Consider the following 18,351-nt stretch of genomic DNA (forward strand, 5'->3'; position numbering starts at 1 on the left):
ATACGAATCATTACTTTTTTTTTTAGTAATTTTTAAAAATTTGGCTGCAGAATTACTGTAGGTTCAGAAAGTAGTAACTGGGTTTTCTTTTCTTTAATTATGCAGCCAGAAGGTAGAATGTTCTAAATGATAATGCTTTCTACTTTCTATGTTTATGGCTGTTGGTGTGGGGTGGCAATCTGTTGAAAGTCATTTCCTCCTTCATGGTTTTGAGGGAACTTCATGTCACTGTTGGCTGGAAGGATTTTGGTGGACATGTCAGAGATGAAGCTTAGATGGGAAGGAGCCCTTCTGTATTGGAGTCTTACATGTCCACCTTGTTCCTACTCTATTATTTTTAAAATATATTCTTATTGATTTCAGAGAGGAAAGGAGAGGAAGAGATAGAAACATCAATGATGAGGGAGAATCATTGATCAGCTGCCTCCTACATGCCCCACACTGGGAACCGAGCCCACAAACTGGGCACATGGCCTGACCGGGAATCAAACCATGACCTCCTGGTCCATAGGTCGACGCTCAACCACTGAGTAACACTTCCCAGCCTGTTACTACTCTTTAAAAAAGGGTAGTGGTCCAGTCCAGTCCATTGACCATAGAGGAGATTTAGGGGCGAGGGGCCTGGCATGTCCCCTCAGTACACAGCTTATCCATATGTCTAGTTTGTTCAGTGATTCGTGATTTGCATGTGGGACTCCAGGAATATGGAAGAAGAAAGGAACAGCAGGTTACCGATAGATTGTCTCTGAGCCTTGCCCTGTCTGTTCCTCCGACCAAGGACCTGTTGAGTCGTTCAAACTAACAGAAGATAAGAGGCAGTTGGTGTGTCAATAAACAACTAGGAAGGCACAGAGCTCAGCAAACTAAACAGGAAAAAAGAACTGAGTCGCAAACCCATAAATGTTTAACTTCTCCAGGGTCACCATTATTGGAAATTATTCATTTTAGACTAGTTTTTAAAGTATGATTTGTATCATATCTTTACTGAACTATTTTATTGCTAGGCCGATCATAATGAGTAAGAGAAGGAGTAAAGTTTTCTCCATGGTAATTGTTCAGTTTGGATAATTTTTTAAAAAGTTTTACTGACTCACCAGTTTTGAAAGGATTATCAGAATTTTAAGTCTAAATGGTGGAAATGATGTCAGCATTTTCAGGTTTTTTGTTTTCCATCATAGGTAGCATAAGGTAGAGTATAGTGATAATAGGAATTTAATTGACCTTACAAATAATGGGCACAGGCTCTCTACTTCCTGGACAAGAATGTGCTAAATGTGTGACCTCCCCTTTGTGTTCAGTGCGGTTCCCTTCCTGGGAGCTGTGCCACAAGCTGACATTGAAAACAGAATTTCAAACCAGTGCCTGTAGTTTTAGAAAGAAAAGAAACTTCTGCCCTAGCTGGTTTGGCTCAGTGGATAGAGCGTTGGCCTGTGGACTGAAGGGTCCCGGGTTTGATTCAGGTCAAAGGCATGTAGCTCGATTGCAGGCTCAATCCCTGGCCCCTGGTTGGGGCACATGCAGGAGGAAACCAATCGATGTGTCTTTCTCATCATTGATGTTTCTCTCTCTCCCACTCCCTTCCTCTCCGAAATAAAAAATATATATATATATATATATGAAAAGAAACTTCTGTAGGTTTGCTCATCACTGAGGTGAAAATCACTAAGTCACCTTTACTTTTCCCTCCCTTCTCCCTTGTGATCCTCTTGGTGGATATGGGTGCATGATTAGGCTTAAAGGTGGGCAGGAAAAGTTTATCTGTGTTGCCTTTCTAAAACTTCATCTTAATAGACACTTAACCATCATCAGTTTTTTAAAATTAAAGATTTTTTAGGGCCGTGTTAGGTTCACCGCAAAATTGAAAGGGAGATTTCCCTTATGCTCCCTGCCGCCACACATGCATAGCTTATTGTCAGTATCCCCACCAGAGTCATGCATTTGCTACGGTCGGTGGACTTAACGTGGACACATCATTGTCACCTAAAGTCCATGGTTTAGGCTAGGGATCAATATATATTCCATAGCATCATAAACTTTTCCCTCTCAGAATCATGATTGCCAAACTAAGTAAAACACCTACCACGTATCTCTTTATATGAGGAAATTATAGTAGGATTTCTGGGAAGGATCCATATTTAAACAACCTTATGCCAATTATTGTAAATAATGTAAGGACACAATATTCCTATAGTTACTGATTTGCATGGAAGTAATACTTTAAATCATCACATCTCTAAAACTTTGCTTCAGTGTTTATCTTTCAAAACTCATTTGCATTTGTAAGCATCTTTTTTTTAATATATTTTTCTTGATTTCAGAGAGGAAAGGAGAGGGAGAGAGAGAGAAACATTAATGATGAGGGAGAATCATTGATCGGCTACCTCTTGCACACCCCCTACTGGGGATTGAGCCCTCAACCCAGGCATGTGCCCTTGACCAGAATTGAACCTGGGACCCTTCAGTCCACAGACTGATGCTCTATCCACTGAGCCAAACCGGCTATGGCAAAGATATTTTATATTTTTGGTAATCCTCACATGAAGATGTTTTTTCATTGATTTTTAGAGGGAGTGGAAGGGAGAAGGAGAGACAGAGAGAGAAACATCAATGTGAGAGAGACACATCGATTAGTTGCCTCCCACATACGCCCCAACCAGGGTCAGGAACCCAGCCTGCAACTGAGGTACAAGCCCTTGACCGGAATCGAACCCAGGACTCTTCAGTCCGAGGGCTGATGCTCTATCCACTGAGCCAAACTGGCTAGGGCTATGAGCATCTTCATGAACAGAAAGTGACTCAAAGAGGGACATGCTATTGGCTTCTGCCAACTGATTAGAACAAACATGCCATGTTCTGGGAAATACATACCATTTTAGAATGAAAAACTGAGAATTTTGTACATGAATTCTGGATTTCATATGACTTGGAAATTCTTGCAGAAATGAATTTAAGATTCAAAAAATACTTGTTAGTCTTCAATCAATGTTGAATTATTTCCAGTGTGAAAGTTTGAAAGAGAATTTAAAAGCAGAGATAATTTTGAAATCAACATATTATTTTCTAAGAGCTTTCAGAAAACCTACATCTGTTGATTGATCTGGTGAAGTGTTTTATTAAATGCCCAAAATTTTGCTCTGTTTCACAGAATGGCAGTTAGAAATTCTTGGAAAGGTTATTATAAGGAACTTTACTTTTATTTCTAATAAGTTGAACATTGATGGATGTCATAAAATGACAGTGTTTAAGAAAAAGATAGTGTTCTGTTCTGCTAGTGTAAGTTATTCAGCTAATTCATTATTACCTTGAAGTGTGTCTACACTATTAAGACATTAATTACACTTCCTTTATTTTGCTTTAAAAGCAAAACTAAAACCATACTTTAAATCAATATGTGGAAATATTGAATTTAGTGTGTCCTGCAAAATGTCATTTCAGTTGATAGCTGCTCTAGAAAAAAATTTTCTCTTAATAATTTGACCAAACAATAGTATGATTTGTAGAGGGTAATTACTGCATAAAAATAAAATAACATTTTTCGCAAAATGATAAGGTGTTTACAGATAGTTTGTGCATTTAAAGATGAGAAATAAAACTGTCTTTAACTAGCTAGTACTTTTGTCTATTTGTCTAAGAGTCCACCCAATTAGGAATGTGTTTGTTTTACATCATGCCTTATGGCCTTTGGAATGCTGTGTCCTTCTGAGGTGGCAGATTCATTCTTGATGAGAGCTTCCACAAACCAGAATTTGCTTCAAGGAAGCTAAATATAATAACTAAATGAAATCTGTAGGTACTCCGCATTATGTTATTTGTGTTATGACAGTTCCACAGTTTCTTATAATTCTTACTTTGAAAATGGAGAAGAAAGCAAGCTAAGAGGCATTTTTAAAAAATGTATTTTATTTGTCATAAAAAGTTCTGATTGCAGTTCTCACGATAAGCGATAATTTATCAGCTAAAAAATGATGTGATGCTCTCTTTCCAGTGTCAATCTGTAAAAGGTTGATTCCAAATCATTCTTAATATATTCACATTTACTGATAAGCCAAACTATTTTTAGTGATGCCGTCCATGGGCGCTGAATTTTAAGCTGAAGTGAATGAATAGCTAAGGTAACCAAATCTCACATTTTCATCTTCAGGTGGTTCTGGTCCTGTCCAAGTAATCATCACAGAGACCCCCAGCCATCCCAACTCTCACCCCATCCAGTGGAATGCGCCCGAACCATCCCACATTACCAAGTACATTCTCCGATGGAAACCTGTGAGTATGCCACTCCAAAACTTGGACACTGAGTCTCCTGAAATTGACAGGTGCTGAAATTATTTTCCTTCAGATTTTGAGCTAATAGATTGGATTAACTATCCATATAACATTTATATTTATTTAATGACAAAACAATATCTGATGAATTGACATACAGGCTTAGCTTTTCTGGTATTTAGAAAAACTTATTTCTTTACATTAAAAAGATCTTCTTAGCAAAGACTTAGGAATGATCATGATTAAAATTATTCTTCCCCAACGTGGGAAGAGAATCTAAAGTTTTCATACATTTTATAACTGTATCAAAGGATAAAAACTATTGGTGTCATTTTCATCGTTTGGAGAAAAACAACAGCTAAGTTAATATCTTCCTCTTTTATTTTACTTTCTAAGTGGTCATTTCTTAAAATCTGACTTTTGACCCTCTGAAGTTCTTTAGATAAGATTATGCCACAATCATCTCCGAATATTCTTCCTTGTGAATATTTGTGTGATTTTTTTTTTTTTTTTTTAATTTTTAGAAAAATTCTCCAGGCCGTTGGAAGGAGGCCACCATTCCAGGTCACTTAAACTCCTACACCATTAAAGGCCTGAGACCTAATGTGGTATATGAGGGGCAGCTCATAAGTGTCCAGCAATATGGCCACAAAGAGGTGACACGCTTTGACTTCACCACCACCAGCACGAACCCCGTGACCGGTACGTACCACAGCCACCCTGTCTGTGCCTCAGTTTTTCTCCGGCAGCTTTTCCTCTGGATTCATACTCTTCCAAGGATCACACTCACATTTAAAAAAATTATATTCTAGCCCTACCGTGTTTAGCTCAGTGGTTGGAGGGTCCTGACCATGGACTGAAGGGTCCCCTGTCAAGGGCACATATCTTGGTTGCAGGCTCGATCCCCGGCCCCAGTCAAGACGCATGCAAGAGGCAACCAATCGATATGTCTCTTTCACATCCATGCTTCTCTCTCTGTGTCTCTCCCCGTCCCTTCCACTCTCTCTAAAAATCAGTGGAAAAAATATTCTCGGGGAAGGATTAACAAAAAAGAATCATGTTCTGCAGACGATAGTAGATTTTCTCGATGGCTAAGGCTCTCTTTCCCCTTTCTGTGACTCTAGGCAACACCGTGACGGGAGAGACAACGCCCCTTTCTCCGGTTGTGGCCACTTCGGAATCTGTAACTGAAATCACAGCCAGCAGCTTTGTGGTCTCGTGGGTCTCAGCTTCAGACACTGTGTCAGGGTTCCGTGTGGAATATGAGCTGAGCGAAGAGGGAGACGAGCCACAGTACCTCGGTAAGCTGAAGTGTTGAGACCGGTTGGGAGTGGGGAGCCCTGCTTAGGAGACGGCACTCAGGCAGGGGGTCTGTGAGCTTCAGAACTAGTTGGCAGCTCGGTCTGAGCAATACCTTCCAGTATGAGAAAGGCAAACGACCAGCCCTTTCTAGGACTGCACTGGGCTTTTCCTGAGCCAGCTTCATAGCTTCCTGGTCCCTGATGTGACCTGCATGACGTGTTTGCCCAGACACTAGTTGCTAGTATGAAGACTGTGGTAGAAAATGTTAGCTTTGGGGGTGCACGGTAACCTCCTTTGTGCTTTTCAAAATTCTCATGTTTAGGGGCCTTTTAAAAATTTGATTGTAGAATAATCTATACACTGAGTGGCCAGGTTATTATTATCTCTGAATGCATAATGATCTGGCCACTCAGTGTGTGTGTGTGTGTGTGTGTGTGTGTGTGTGTGTGTGTGTGTACACATACACACACACACACACACACACACACACACACATTAGAGGCCCAGTGCATGAATTCGTGCATGGGTGGGGTCCAGCCAACCTGGCCAGGGAGAGGGGACATGGGCGGTTGGCCAGCCTGCCTGCTGGTCGAACTCCTGGTCGAGGGGACAATTTGCATATTAGCCTTTTATTATATAGGGTATACACTGAGTGGCCAGATTATTATGCGTTCAGAGATCATAATAATCTGGCCACTCAGTATATACTGAAAAGTACACAGATCATAAATATAGAGCTCAGTGAATTTTTATAAAGTGAATACACCCACCTGACTACACCCACCTCACTCCCCATCACCCCTACCCATAACCACTGCTCTGATTTCTAGTTACTTTGTTTACAAGAGGACTATGGTCACACATTTATGAGTGGATTACAAAAGTTATGCATCTCTAGAGAACCAATTTGAAAAAAATGAAAAAGTAGGAAGAAAAATTATCCCAGTGTGCACTGATAATTATTAAGTATCCATGAGTACATTTCCTTCTAGTCTTCCCCCTGCCCCTCATGAATGTATCATTTTTAAAATATTCTTCTCCTGGGCTGTGAATTCATTTGAGGGACTGGTATCCTTGATTAGTAACCTTTCCTTTTTATTTCAAAGACCTTCCAAGCACGGCCACCTCTGTGAACATCCCCGACCTGCTGCCTGGCCGAAAATACATTGTGAATGTCTATCAGATATCCGAGGAAGGAGAGCAGAGTTTGATCCTGTCTACCTCACAGACAACAGGTACATGTGTACCACCTGGTGTCAAAATAGTCTTTTTTTTTTTTTTTTTTTTGTAAAGCAGACCTATAGCAGTCTTTTCTGACTGTTTTCCTTTTTTTCTTTGTTAGCACCCGATGCCCCTCCTAACCCTGCTGTGGACCAAGTTGATGACACCTCAATTGTTGTTCGCTGGAGCAGACCCCAGGCACCCATCACAGGTCAGCTCAGCTTCCTCTTCCTGGCTGCCATGTTAATCGTGATGGCATAAGAAAGGGGTGAGGGAGCAGATTCTGGTCTGAGGACCGGGGTATCACTCTAATCTCCTACATAATTGCTAGCCTAGGGTAGAGGTGTGTGTATGTGTGTGTGTGTGTGTGTGTGTGTGTGTGTGTGTGTGTGATATTAATTAAGAATGTGATTATTTTCAAGTCTTCCAGTTCTACTTTCTTTTGGATCATTTCCCCTCAAATCCATTTTATCAACCCCTACACATGCACACACACAATCTCTAAAGCCAGTTTATTGATTCCTGAAATCAGGCATTCCCATCGTAGAAGGGGATTAATTTTTCTGAAAATCTCACTCTAAGACTTATCCTTAATGAGGTAGCTGAATTGCTTTTGTACTTAGCTCATTTGGTGACTCTACTGTCTCTGAAGTTCCTAACGGCACAGACCGTGCTGGGTGGTGCTATGCTAGGGGTCTTAGGCTCTAAAGCAGCGGTTCCGATGGTCTCAGGCTCTATAGCAGCAGTTCTCAACCTGTGGGTCGCAACCCACAGGTTGAGAACTGCTAGCAGGGTCGCCTAAGACCATCAGAAAACACAGATATTTACATTACGATTCATAACAGTAGCGAAATTACAGTTATGAAGTAGCAACGAAAATAATTTTATGGTTGGGGATCACCACAACATGAGGAACTGTATTAAAGGGTCGCAGCATTGGAAAGGTTGAGAACCACTGATCTAGAGCATAAAGAGAAGACCCGGTTTAACAGGACATTTATGAAAGCTCTCGGGTCTTCAAGAATATTATTAAAGCGGTTTGCATGGCTATTCCTATCTCTGTACTAAAGGTTCTTAAAAGAAGTGGCGGCATTGAAAGGGTCGACTTTCCGAGAACCACTGCTTCTTAGCTAACCCAGCTTACTTTTCCTTCATGGATCTGTAGGATACAGAATCGTGTATTCACCCTCAGTTGAAGGCAGTAGCACAGAACTCAACCTTCCTGACACTGCCAACTCCGTCACCCTCAGTGACCTGCAGCCTGGCGTTCAGTATAACATCACTATCTATGCTGTGGAGGAAAATCAAGAAAGTACTCCTGTCTTCATCCAACAGGAAACCACTGGCGTCCCTCGTCCAGGTAACTGAGAGACATTACCCAGCTACCTTATCTCCTAGGATCTAATAAGGTAACAGCTTTAATCTTCATTTTGGTGGAGCAGCAGTTTTTATCTCATGGCACACATAAACTAATTACTAAAATTCTGCACACCAAAAAATATATTTTTTGCTAATGTGGCAAAAAATAAATAGGTATAATTTTAATTCATTCACACCGGTCAGCTGTTGTTATATAGGCTGGTGTCAGTTTTTCATTTGACAATCTAAGGGAAAAAGAGGTCCCCTGACTAAACAGTCAGGTATTGTATGTTTTAAAAATTCTTGTGGCATACAGTTGGAAATCGCTGTGTTAGAGGAACCGAGCCATCCTTGAATTGTACTCATTCTGTTAGCCTGCTTGGGAGGACCAGGAGTGTAAGAAGAAAGAATAATTGTCTTGGGGAGGGGAGTGGGTATTTTATTTCTGTCAGCAGTTCCTATATGTTAGTAATCATAGATTAGTGTATTCCTAAACTTATGAAATTTGGCTGAAATGTCCTTACTATAAAACAACGTCAAAGCTGGCTATTGATTTTCCTGATAAAAAACTGACACCATGAAGTCTTTGTATTTTTCCCTGGAATCTTAGGGGGTCAGTTCATCTATTGCTCTTAAGTATCATACAATGATTCAGTAAAATGAAAATTACCACATATTTTTCTGCTGTCTCAGTGAGGTGTTCTGTTTTTTTTCTGTATGTTCATTTCAAACCCCTTAGTAAGACACTTCATGTGCTGGAACCTCACCTGCTTGCTTACGTATTTGAAATAAAACCTTCCAATGTCAGATGAAAGCAGTCTGACTAAACCATGAAAATATAAGCAAAAAAGCATAGCCTCTGGCTAAGAGATGAAGCTTAGCGTTGCTCTGGGATGAGAGGGCCTATGAGTTGCCTCATGCGACTCAGGAAACTGGCTTTTTAAAAATAATCTTCAGCCGGAATTGTGAATGACCAGTTGGTTCTTGTCTGTCAGATAAAGTTCCCCCTCCCCGGGACCTGCAGTTCGTGGAAGTGACGGACGTGAAGGTCACCATCATGTGGACACCCCCTGATAGTGCAGTGACCGGTTACCGCGTGGACGTGATCCCCGTCCACATGCCCGGAGAGCACGGACAGCAGCTGCCCATCAGCAGGAACACCTTTGCAGAAATCATGGGGCTGACCCCCGGGGTCACGTATCACTTCAAAGTCTTTGCTGTGAACCACGGCAGGGAGAGCAAGCCTCTAGTAGGAGAACAGACAACCAGTAAGTCCTGCTGCCGACCTCACCTCCACCTCTGTCTCCCCTCTCACTGCCAATCTGGGACGTGTGTGCGGCACACCGTTTACTCCTCTACCGTTAGAAAGAGGAAAATGCTCAGCCAATAAGGGACATCAGAGTGGACACAAAGCACATTAAACTCGAAAACAAAACTCTCTAAGTGGTAATCCATTTCCCAAATACGTGTACCAGTGAAATGGCACTAAGAGAAGGGAACTTAAGAGAACCTAATTTTCTTTGCAATGGAGGTATGGATTGAAAATTTGAGTGCATTTTTTGTGTAAGTAACTATATCTAGATCCAGCTCCAGGTGGAATCTAAAACTTTTGTAGTAGAATTCTTTGCAAATAATATCTATGAGTCTGCTTCTGTGCTGCTTGTTTGTTTATTCTGTCTTTTAGATTTCACATGTAAGTGAAATCATCTGGCATTTGTCTTGGTCTGACTTGTTTCGTTCAGTGCAGTAACCACTGCATGTTGTTGCAGATGGCGAGGTGTCATTCTTTTATTATAGCTAAGTCATAGTACATTTTATATATCCACCACTTCCTTATCCACTCATCTTTTCATGGAGACTTAGGGTGCTTCCATGTGTTGGCCATTGTAAATAATGCAGCCACGAACATATGGTGCATATGTCTTTTCGATTTAGTGTGTTGGGTTTCTTCAGATAAATACCCAGTAATTGCTAAAACAGTTAGTGCTTTTTTAGGCATCAGGTCCTCTGCTCGGTTCCTTAGAAGCTTTATTATCATATTTGATCCTAGTGTTGACCTAACGAGGAAGGTCTTATTGTTACCCTTTTTGGGTAGATGAAGAAACTGAGGCTTAGAGAAAAATTCTGTAGCTTGTGAGGTCTCAGGTCTAGGAAGGGATGGAGCTGGATGGACAGGTTCATGCTTCCAGTTATTACACCTAACTACTTTGTAGACATTTCCTGCCTCTTAAAAGTATTTTAAATCACTGCTAGTTATCATACTCCAGAAGAGAACTCACAACTTACTAGTATGTGATTCTTCCTGTTAGTGCAAACTCGCCAGTATCCTGCCATGATCCTGAAGTTCTGGGTCTATGTTATAATTACCGTCTAACTAGAATCCTGTGAAAATTACTTTTATTTCCCCATCAAAGGACTATTCATTTAATAAGTGCAGAACATGCAGTGTTTGTTCTATGTGGAGCTTTCTTCTTGCCCACATTTTATTGGGCTTATTCCTCTTAACTTGCTTGGCTCAGCAGAGTAAATTGTTGTGTTTACAAGTGTTGTGTGTCTTTTTTCTAATGCCATCTCTATAAATGTTAGTATCATTCCGGAGGGTAATGAGGAAGTCATGCTGGAAAATTAGACTTTCCACAGAATCACAGCCAAGTAAAAAAGGTCTGCAATTTCTCATGACTGACACAGAATTTTACAAAGTATGTAGCACTCACTCTCTTAATGGCTCAGTATTTCCAAGGCTTTGACGTATATCGTTTCAACCCTAAGAAGACTTTAGAAAGTTCAAACTATAGAATTTCAGTGTGATAATTACTGAGGTTCAGATATTTCTTGATGTGTTTTATCCTTTTTTTTTTCTTCTAGAATTGGATGCTCCCACTAACCTCCAGTTTATGAATGAAACTGACTCGACGGTCATAGTGACCTGGACTCCGCCTCGGGCCCGGATAGCCGGGTACCGACTGACCGTGGGCCTGACCCGGGGAGGCCAACCCAAGCAGTTCAATGTGGGGCCCTCCGCCACACAGTACCCACTGAGGAATCTGCAGCCTGGGTCCGAGTACACGACCACCCTCGTGGCTGTGAAAGGCAACCAGCAGAGCCCCACAGCCACTGGAGTCTTTACTACTCGTAAGCCAAAATTCAGTGTCTTTTCTTAGTGATGCCGTCGGTTCTCACAGTTACATTCTTTGTTCTTTATCCATTTTTTTAAAAAAGTTAACTCAAAAAACTTAGTACAAGATTTAAATAAGAAATAAAATTTTAATTTATTTTTTTATAGATTTTAGAGAGAGAGGGAAGGAGAGGGAGAGAGAAACATCAACGTGAGAGAGAAACACTGGTTGCCTCCCGCATGCACCCCGACTGCGTATTGAACCTGCAACCTGGGCATGTGCCGTATCTGGGAATCAAACTGGTGACCTTTCATTGCATAGGATGATGCTCAACCAACTGAGCCACACCAGCCAGGGAAGAAATAAATTTAAGATAGTTTTTCAAAGATTTAAAGTAGTGCTACTCATCGTGTGGTCCGTGAACCAGCTGCTGGCCCATGAACTGTTTGTGACTGGACAGTACGGAGCTTGTGCCGGAATGTAAATCGTGAAGCACACTGTTGAGTCCAGTTGATAATTTTTTGAGGCAAAATTTTCTTGATGAGAGAAACAATGCATTAAATTACATATGTTGCCAGGCTCCTTATTTGCTCCAGGACTAACATTGAGTAACATGGTTTAAAACACCCAATTATTTGAAAATTGAATCCTAATGTAGTAAGTGAATTTACCAAATACTAGTTAAGGCAAGAGAAGATCGGCACCTATGTCTACATGCTACTACTTTGGGTATTGAATGACAGCAGTAAGTGTAGGATAAAAATATCTACCGCGTGAACAGTCACCAACAGAACAACAGCAAGGAAATGATTTCTTTGCAAGTGTTGCTGCAGCAGATTAAAGTGCTCCTGCAGAACATAATAGCTTTTTAAAAAAGAATTTAATGTTTCTTAAATTTCTCTTGAAATTCCACAGAAGGAAAAATATTGACAATAATTTTTGGTCACATCTGTCCTTAAAATTGTCCTTTAGCTCAATTTTACAGAAAGTGGCCTTAAATCTCTTTCACTCACAATGAAAGCCTGTCTTCATAAACTGACTTCTACTAAACACATTCTCATTCAGACTACAAAGAATTATGAGAGCTCTTATTTCTAGCTGAGCATTATTTATTTTTAACTTGACATTTTGAATTATAAGAGCACCTAACATAACACTTTTTAGCATATATATATATATATATATGCAACTATGAACTAGTTTGCCATTTTCATAAAGCTTTCAACAAATTTACTCTGACTAAAAATATAGATATTAAAAAGCATTCAAAAAGTGAATATAAGTTTAGTTAAAAAAAAAAAAACAACTATGGAATTTATCTCCCAAAGAAATTGTCTATAAATTTTTTCCCATAGGAATTTATAATTTACCAAAAATGTACTTCCATTTAAATTTAGTGTATGGAGTTTGGCTAGTGAAGGCTTCTTTTTAAGTAATTGCTGTTCATCAGCAAGTAAAATCTGCTTTTTATTGGTAAGTTTGCCTTACAAATTTGCTATTTTATATTACATGTTACTGAGATACCCTAAAATCTATTAACATGAAATCAGTGTCTTGATATTCTTGTAACTATAGAACTTATGTAGATGTCCTTCACTGCAATGGAATAAGGGTCTCGGTAAATGTAGTCTTTTACTGACTACATATGATTCCACAATTATATAAATATACCCGTAAATGTAGAATTATATAGTTATCATTTCACTCCTACACATAAGATGCATTTCATGTGGTCTCTTTCATTGGATAGGGTGCCTATAAAAGAAAAAGAATTTTTAATGGTACTAACAATAATTGAGTGGAGTAGGTTGGGTCAAGATGGACTATCTTAAACCTGTTAGGAGACTTTGATATCTAGGACGTGTTATTTTTTGCTCTGCACAATATATTTACATATTGTCAAGACTAATTTTACTAGCTAGAGGTTACCATAGTACCTTGTACATAGTATATATATATTTTTAAGTATTTAATAGGTGATTGAGGAAAAGATGAAAAGGAAAGAATGATGTTGAAAACAGCTCAACCACACTTAGTTTTAAATAAACCCACGTAAGCAGGGAGTTTTACAACTTTTGTTGAACTTCCAGTACTCTCTGCGGCTATAAACATCAGCAGGGCTTGCAAATTTTTGAAATTGCTTTAAATTTCTGTAGCTTTTTACTGTCTTACTAAGCTGAATCCTGGGAACAACTTTGCTGGGATTTGCTAACTTTTTAAGAGCAACTGTGGGGGTGGGGGAGGTGTTTCTGGGGGGTAAATTCCATTTGCTCCTTTATAAATCCGGTAAATTTCATCCCTTTAACAGCCAGGCTGTTCTTTACCTAACAAGACCTGCCAGAACCATGGCTCTGACTTACAGTCACATCCTTTGTTTGACATCAGTTTGTAGGTTTGTGGTTTGGAGATTTTCCTGTAATGGTCTTCCCAGGCTGAGAGCATCATCTCCAACCTGAGGAGCTTCTTGCTGGCAGGCTCAGGCAATAGGAAATTCCCAATCGTAAAGCCCAAGGCAGCTGAGGAGAATGTAATTTGAAAAAGTTGTGGCTTTCACAGATGTCCAGTGAAAGAAGCTGACTGCTTACCTAATCGTTTCTTGTGGCCACTAACCTAGTCATACGGGGCTGGCTGTGGCATTTTGGCCAAGTCAGCAGCAGCTAAGTGGGGTAAGATTTAAGAGACACTGGAAAGGGACCACGGGTCACTCACCCTAGTTTCCCCCCCCCCTCCCTTCCCCAAATGCCATCAAAATAATAGCATACTTAAGAAACAGCTCGCTATGTGTAGTGAGCCATTAGAAAGGTCATTGCAAAGTGGCCCACACACAATTTATTTCCCCCACACAATATTTTAAAAACATACTTTTAAAATATTGCACATTTGAATCCAAACTGGGAAAAAAAAGAAGAAAGAATTGTAATAGTGGGTCTGAATTCCCACATGACAAAGTCAAAATAATTGACTGAAGCTGAGTGGAGATGGAGTGTTCACACTTTTCAGTCCTCGAATATACGTATAGTTCTGGAGGGAAACACTTGGCCTCACCAACCCTTCATGATCTAGTATAAATGCATTTAATAGCTTTTATTCCTCCAGTAGGCACAGAATTTGGCTGGGAGGTAAAGAAGAAGCAACTGGAAACTAGGATTCAAACATTTGACCAGGACCATTAATACACTTAAAATCCTTGAATTTGACTCACTCAAATGTCTTGGTTTTCTGAGGCCTCACTTTCCCAGAGCAGCCAGTTATTGGAGTGCTTATTCCCTTTATTACAAGATTCAGTTGTTCAGCCCATTCTATTTTAGAAATCTAAATTTATAAGAAGATCTCTAGGACTATTACAAATGTCTGTCTTAACTTTCTGTACTCCTCTTTTCCTTTTTTTTCATTTTTTAAAGTAATATTTTCACTAAGAGAAATAACAGTGGTGCCAGAATGCTAGACTATGTGAGTAAGCTTCTGTGATAATCCCTGATTCCAGTGGTAGAATATTATATATCTGCAGTATTGTTATTCTGAATGCTCACATATTTAAGGACTCTTTAGAATTTATAACTGTATCCATGGTGGCCAGTTTTGTTTAACTTTCTAATGGCATCCCTTTTTGCAACCAAAAATAATTAGCCATCCTCATGGAGTAATTCAGCACAAAGCTGTTTTTAGATCACCATCTAAAATTTAACATTGTTCTCAAATTAGTGATTAATCAGTTAACTCTCACGCGTCCAAAACGAAAACCATCCCCATTTCTTCCATATGCGCTGGAATATTTACAAATTTAAGTTACCATAATTTTCCTTACAAACCCAGAGATGTCACTAACAAGTCTGATTTTAAAATTGGGTGACCAGAGTTGATATGTGAGGTTTGCGGCTATAGACGCTCATGGTGTTCAAAGGGTTAAGAGCCAGAAGGGTAATTAGTTGGTAGTGACCAGTTTTACATACTAACACTATAGAGAAATTTATTGTCCTCAAACTTAAATGCTAACTATGATGCAAAGACATAAACCTGCCTTTCAGCCAGATTTCAGATGATTTGGGTAATTCATGGAAGACTGGGAAGCCCTGACCTACTCCAGATCTTCACCCAGTGAAGGGACAGGTGCTGTTTTCTGGGTTCACCTGCTGATTAAACTGAGGTTCTTGATAAAAATACTCACTATCTGCATTCTATGCAACCGCCTGTGAGTCCAAGGTTTTGACATGTGCATTGATCCCATTTCACAGAGCAGCCCAGGGGCTCCATCCCACCTTACAACACAGAGGTGACTGAGACCACCATTGTGATTACATGGACGCCTGCTCCCAGGATTGGTTTTAAGGTAAATCATAGATGTTCTCATCTCTTATGATACAGCCCTGAGGTGCCCCCTGTTTCTGGATGCGGCAGAAGTCGAGATGTTCAAAAGTCAGGAGATCTGGGTTTTTCTTTTATTTGTTTGTTTTTGATATATATTTATTTGTTTTTGATATATTTATTTATTTCAGAGAGGAAGGGAGAGGGAAAGAGAGATAGGAACATCATGATTAGAGAATCATTGATTGGCTGCCTCCTGCAACCCTACACTGGAGATCAAGCCCGCAACCCAGGCATGTGCCCTGAACAGAAATTGAACCTTGACCTCCTGGTTCATAGGTCGATGCTCAACCACTGAGCCACTTTGACGGGGTTTTGTTACCTGCTTCTGTTCAGACCTCTCTGACCACATTGTCAGGGCATAACAATACTTTCGCCTCACTGGCTAGAAGGATGGATGAAGGCAGAGAAAGTGCTTTGCAAAGGATAAAACATTAGCATGTAACTGTCACTGCTGTTATCTTATTTTCTCTATCCTTTCCCTCAGGGAACTACATTTAAAAATACAAAGGAAACTCCATTTGATATGTTGCTCTAAATGGGTGTCAACAAGTTCATGAAAGCCCATTTAGGGAGACCAATTAAATTCAGAGTCACTTAAAAATCACATTATTATCCAATCAGTTTCATCTCAACTTGTTCTAAGCCCCTGTGGGTGAATCACTTAATGGAAGTTAAGATTAAGGTCTTCCCTGTAGATATATGGATTCATGTTCTCTAAAGTGATAATATTAGGGGAATGATGAATACAAATGAATTGTTCAAAATAATTCTTTCTTTTAATTTAGAATATATATAGAGAAATATTTATTGGAAATCAAGACTAACTCCCCATGATTATTTGTTTAGAAAAATACACCAAAGTTCATTTCTTCTTTGAGCTGTACAAATGGTCATATTGATGATTAAGCTACTTAAATTTAGAGAAGCCCTTTTTGAAGATTGCCAGCTTACCTTATAAATTTCCCTTAATAATGTCATTCGGACATTCAGAAGCCTTATAACATACAAAGGATGTCTCTAGAGTTGAATATCGATGACACAATATTACTTAGGTTTTTGAAAGAAACTCTTAAAAGGATTTCAAATTATGGGCACATTTGTTTTAACTCTCCTTTTGTAACATATGATCCTGCACTTAAAGCTCTGAACCTACTTCTTCAAAAGCAGTGTTACAGGGGCTGGTACCCTAACTGGCAACTAAATGGTGAACTGAATGGGTAATAAATCATTAAAGCAAGAGCTAGGGGATTCCTTCAAGTGAAAGAAAATAGTAATGAATTTCATGTGGCCCAAAGCCCCTGTGTGTGTACTTATAGTTTGTACTGGGAAGTGATTTATCTTGAAAAATAGTAGGTAATAACATTTTCCTGGAGTCTTTTATTACAACCACCTTTGTGCAGTTTTAGAGGACACCTTCCCCACCCCAGCTCCCCAGTACAGAGAATTCCCAGCTAAAGTATTTTAACTAAGGTAAGGCTCCAACTCATTCCCCAATGAAAGCACATTGTGCCATTCCTGAATTCACTGTCTATGAAACGTAACCGCAACCTCTCGAAAGAAACCCAGCTCTGGAAAGCTTTGTTCTTGGTGTTTATTTTGCTTTTCTTCTTCTAGCTGGGGGTACGACCAAGCCAGGGAGGGGAAGCACCACGAGAAGTGACTTCAGAATCAGGAAGCATCGTTGTGTCTGGCCTGACTCCAGGTGTGGAGTACGTGTACACCATCTCAGTCCTCAGAGACGGGCAAGAGAGAGGCACACCCATCGTCAACAAAGTGGTGACACGTAAGAGGAGTTCTTTGCTGTTTTTCCTTTTAAGTGTTTAAACTGTTCCACTTTCAAAGAAGAGCTGAAATCAATTACCCGCCCCCCCCCCCCCCTTTTTTTGAGAGAGAGAGAGGAAGGGAGAGGGATAGAGATAGAAACATCAGTGAGAGAGAAACATCATTGATCGGCTGCCTCCTGCATGTCTCCTAAGGATTGAGCCTGCAACCTGGGCATGCGTCCTGACCGGCAATCAAACTGGTGACCTGGTTCATACGTGGACACCCAACCGCTGAGCCACACCCACCAGGCCAATTTAACTTTTTACATATGAGAATGGCATAGGGGAAAGATCTACCCCTACTCATATCATTAGCTGTTGCTAAATTTCAAGTAGCAAGTTCAATCCATGGCATCAGAAGTGCTCTTTCCATGTCAAGAATATTTATGAACTGGTAAGATGGAAAGGATTTCAATAGTATTGCAAAAATCATTGATCCTAAAAAACAAATTCTGTCAGAGAATTGCTTTCCACCTTGGTTTCATAGTACAACTTCTGTATTTTTACTGACGCTTTTCAAAAAGAGAGAGAGCACGGAAGGAAGAAAGGAAACATAAGGAGGGAGGGAAGCATTCCGTAGGTCAAGTGTTTTGTGTTAGCTTTAACTTTTAATTTTCAATTATTTTTCTAGCTGTATCTCCCCCAACAAACTTGCACCTGGAGGCCAACCCTGACACTGGAGTGCTGACCGTCTCCTGGGAAAGAAGCACCACCCCTGGTAAGCCTGTGAAGCATCAGAGGGCTTGAGTAAGCAATACCTTTCAGACAAAGGTTTTAGGAACTGGTCCTTTCACAGAAACACAGGTTGAAAATGATAAGTACCTATCCCTCCCTAAGAAGCACAGGAGGACATGAGTATGCATCACAGAGTGACAGGGAGGGTGTTTTACTGCATGTTTACT

General features: G+C 40.1%; 1 protein-coding gene across 2 annotated transcripts in view; it reads left to right on the forward strand.

Annotated features, from left to right (window-relative positions):
* The window catches only part of FN1 (fibronectin 1), a 65,829-nt gene that overhangs the window by 17,255 nt on the left and 30,223 nt on the right, over positions 1–18,351 (forward strand). For both annotated transcript variants that reach the window (XM_028151053.2, XM_028151064.2), the window contains exons 13-23: positions 4,142–4,263; positions 4,788–4,965; positions 5,388–5,564; positions 6,672–6,800; positions 6,908–6,997; positions 7,952–8,146; positions 9,141–9,413; positions 11,011–11,277; positions 15,494–15,588; positions 17,241–17,409; positions 18,081–18,167. In XM_028151053.2, the coding sequence (XP_028006854.2) occupies positions 4,142–4,263; positions 4,788–4,965; positions 5,388–5,564; positions 6,672–6,800; positions 6,908–6,997; positions 7,952–8,146; positions 9,141–9,413; positions 11,011–11,277; positions 15,494–15,588; positions 17,241–17,409; positions 18,081–18,167 (1,782 nt within the window). The remainder of the gene's footprint in view (positions 1–4,141; positions 4,264–4,787; positions 4,966–5,387; positions 5,565–6,671; positions 6,801–6,907; positions 6,998–7,951; positions 8,147–9,140; positions 9,414–11,010; positions 11,278–15,493; positions 15,589–17,240; positions 17,410–18,080; positions 18,168–18,351) is intronic.

Source organism: Eptesicus fuscus, chromosome 11, assembly GCF_027574615.1.
Source record: "Eptesicus fuscus isolate TK198812 chromosome 11, DD_ASM_mEF_20220401, whole genome shotgun sequence".
NCBI lineage: Eukaryota > Metazoa > Chordata > Mammalia > Chiroptera > Vespertilionidae > Eptesicus > Eptesicus fuscus.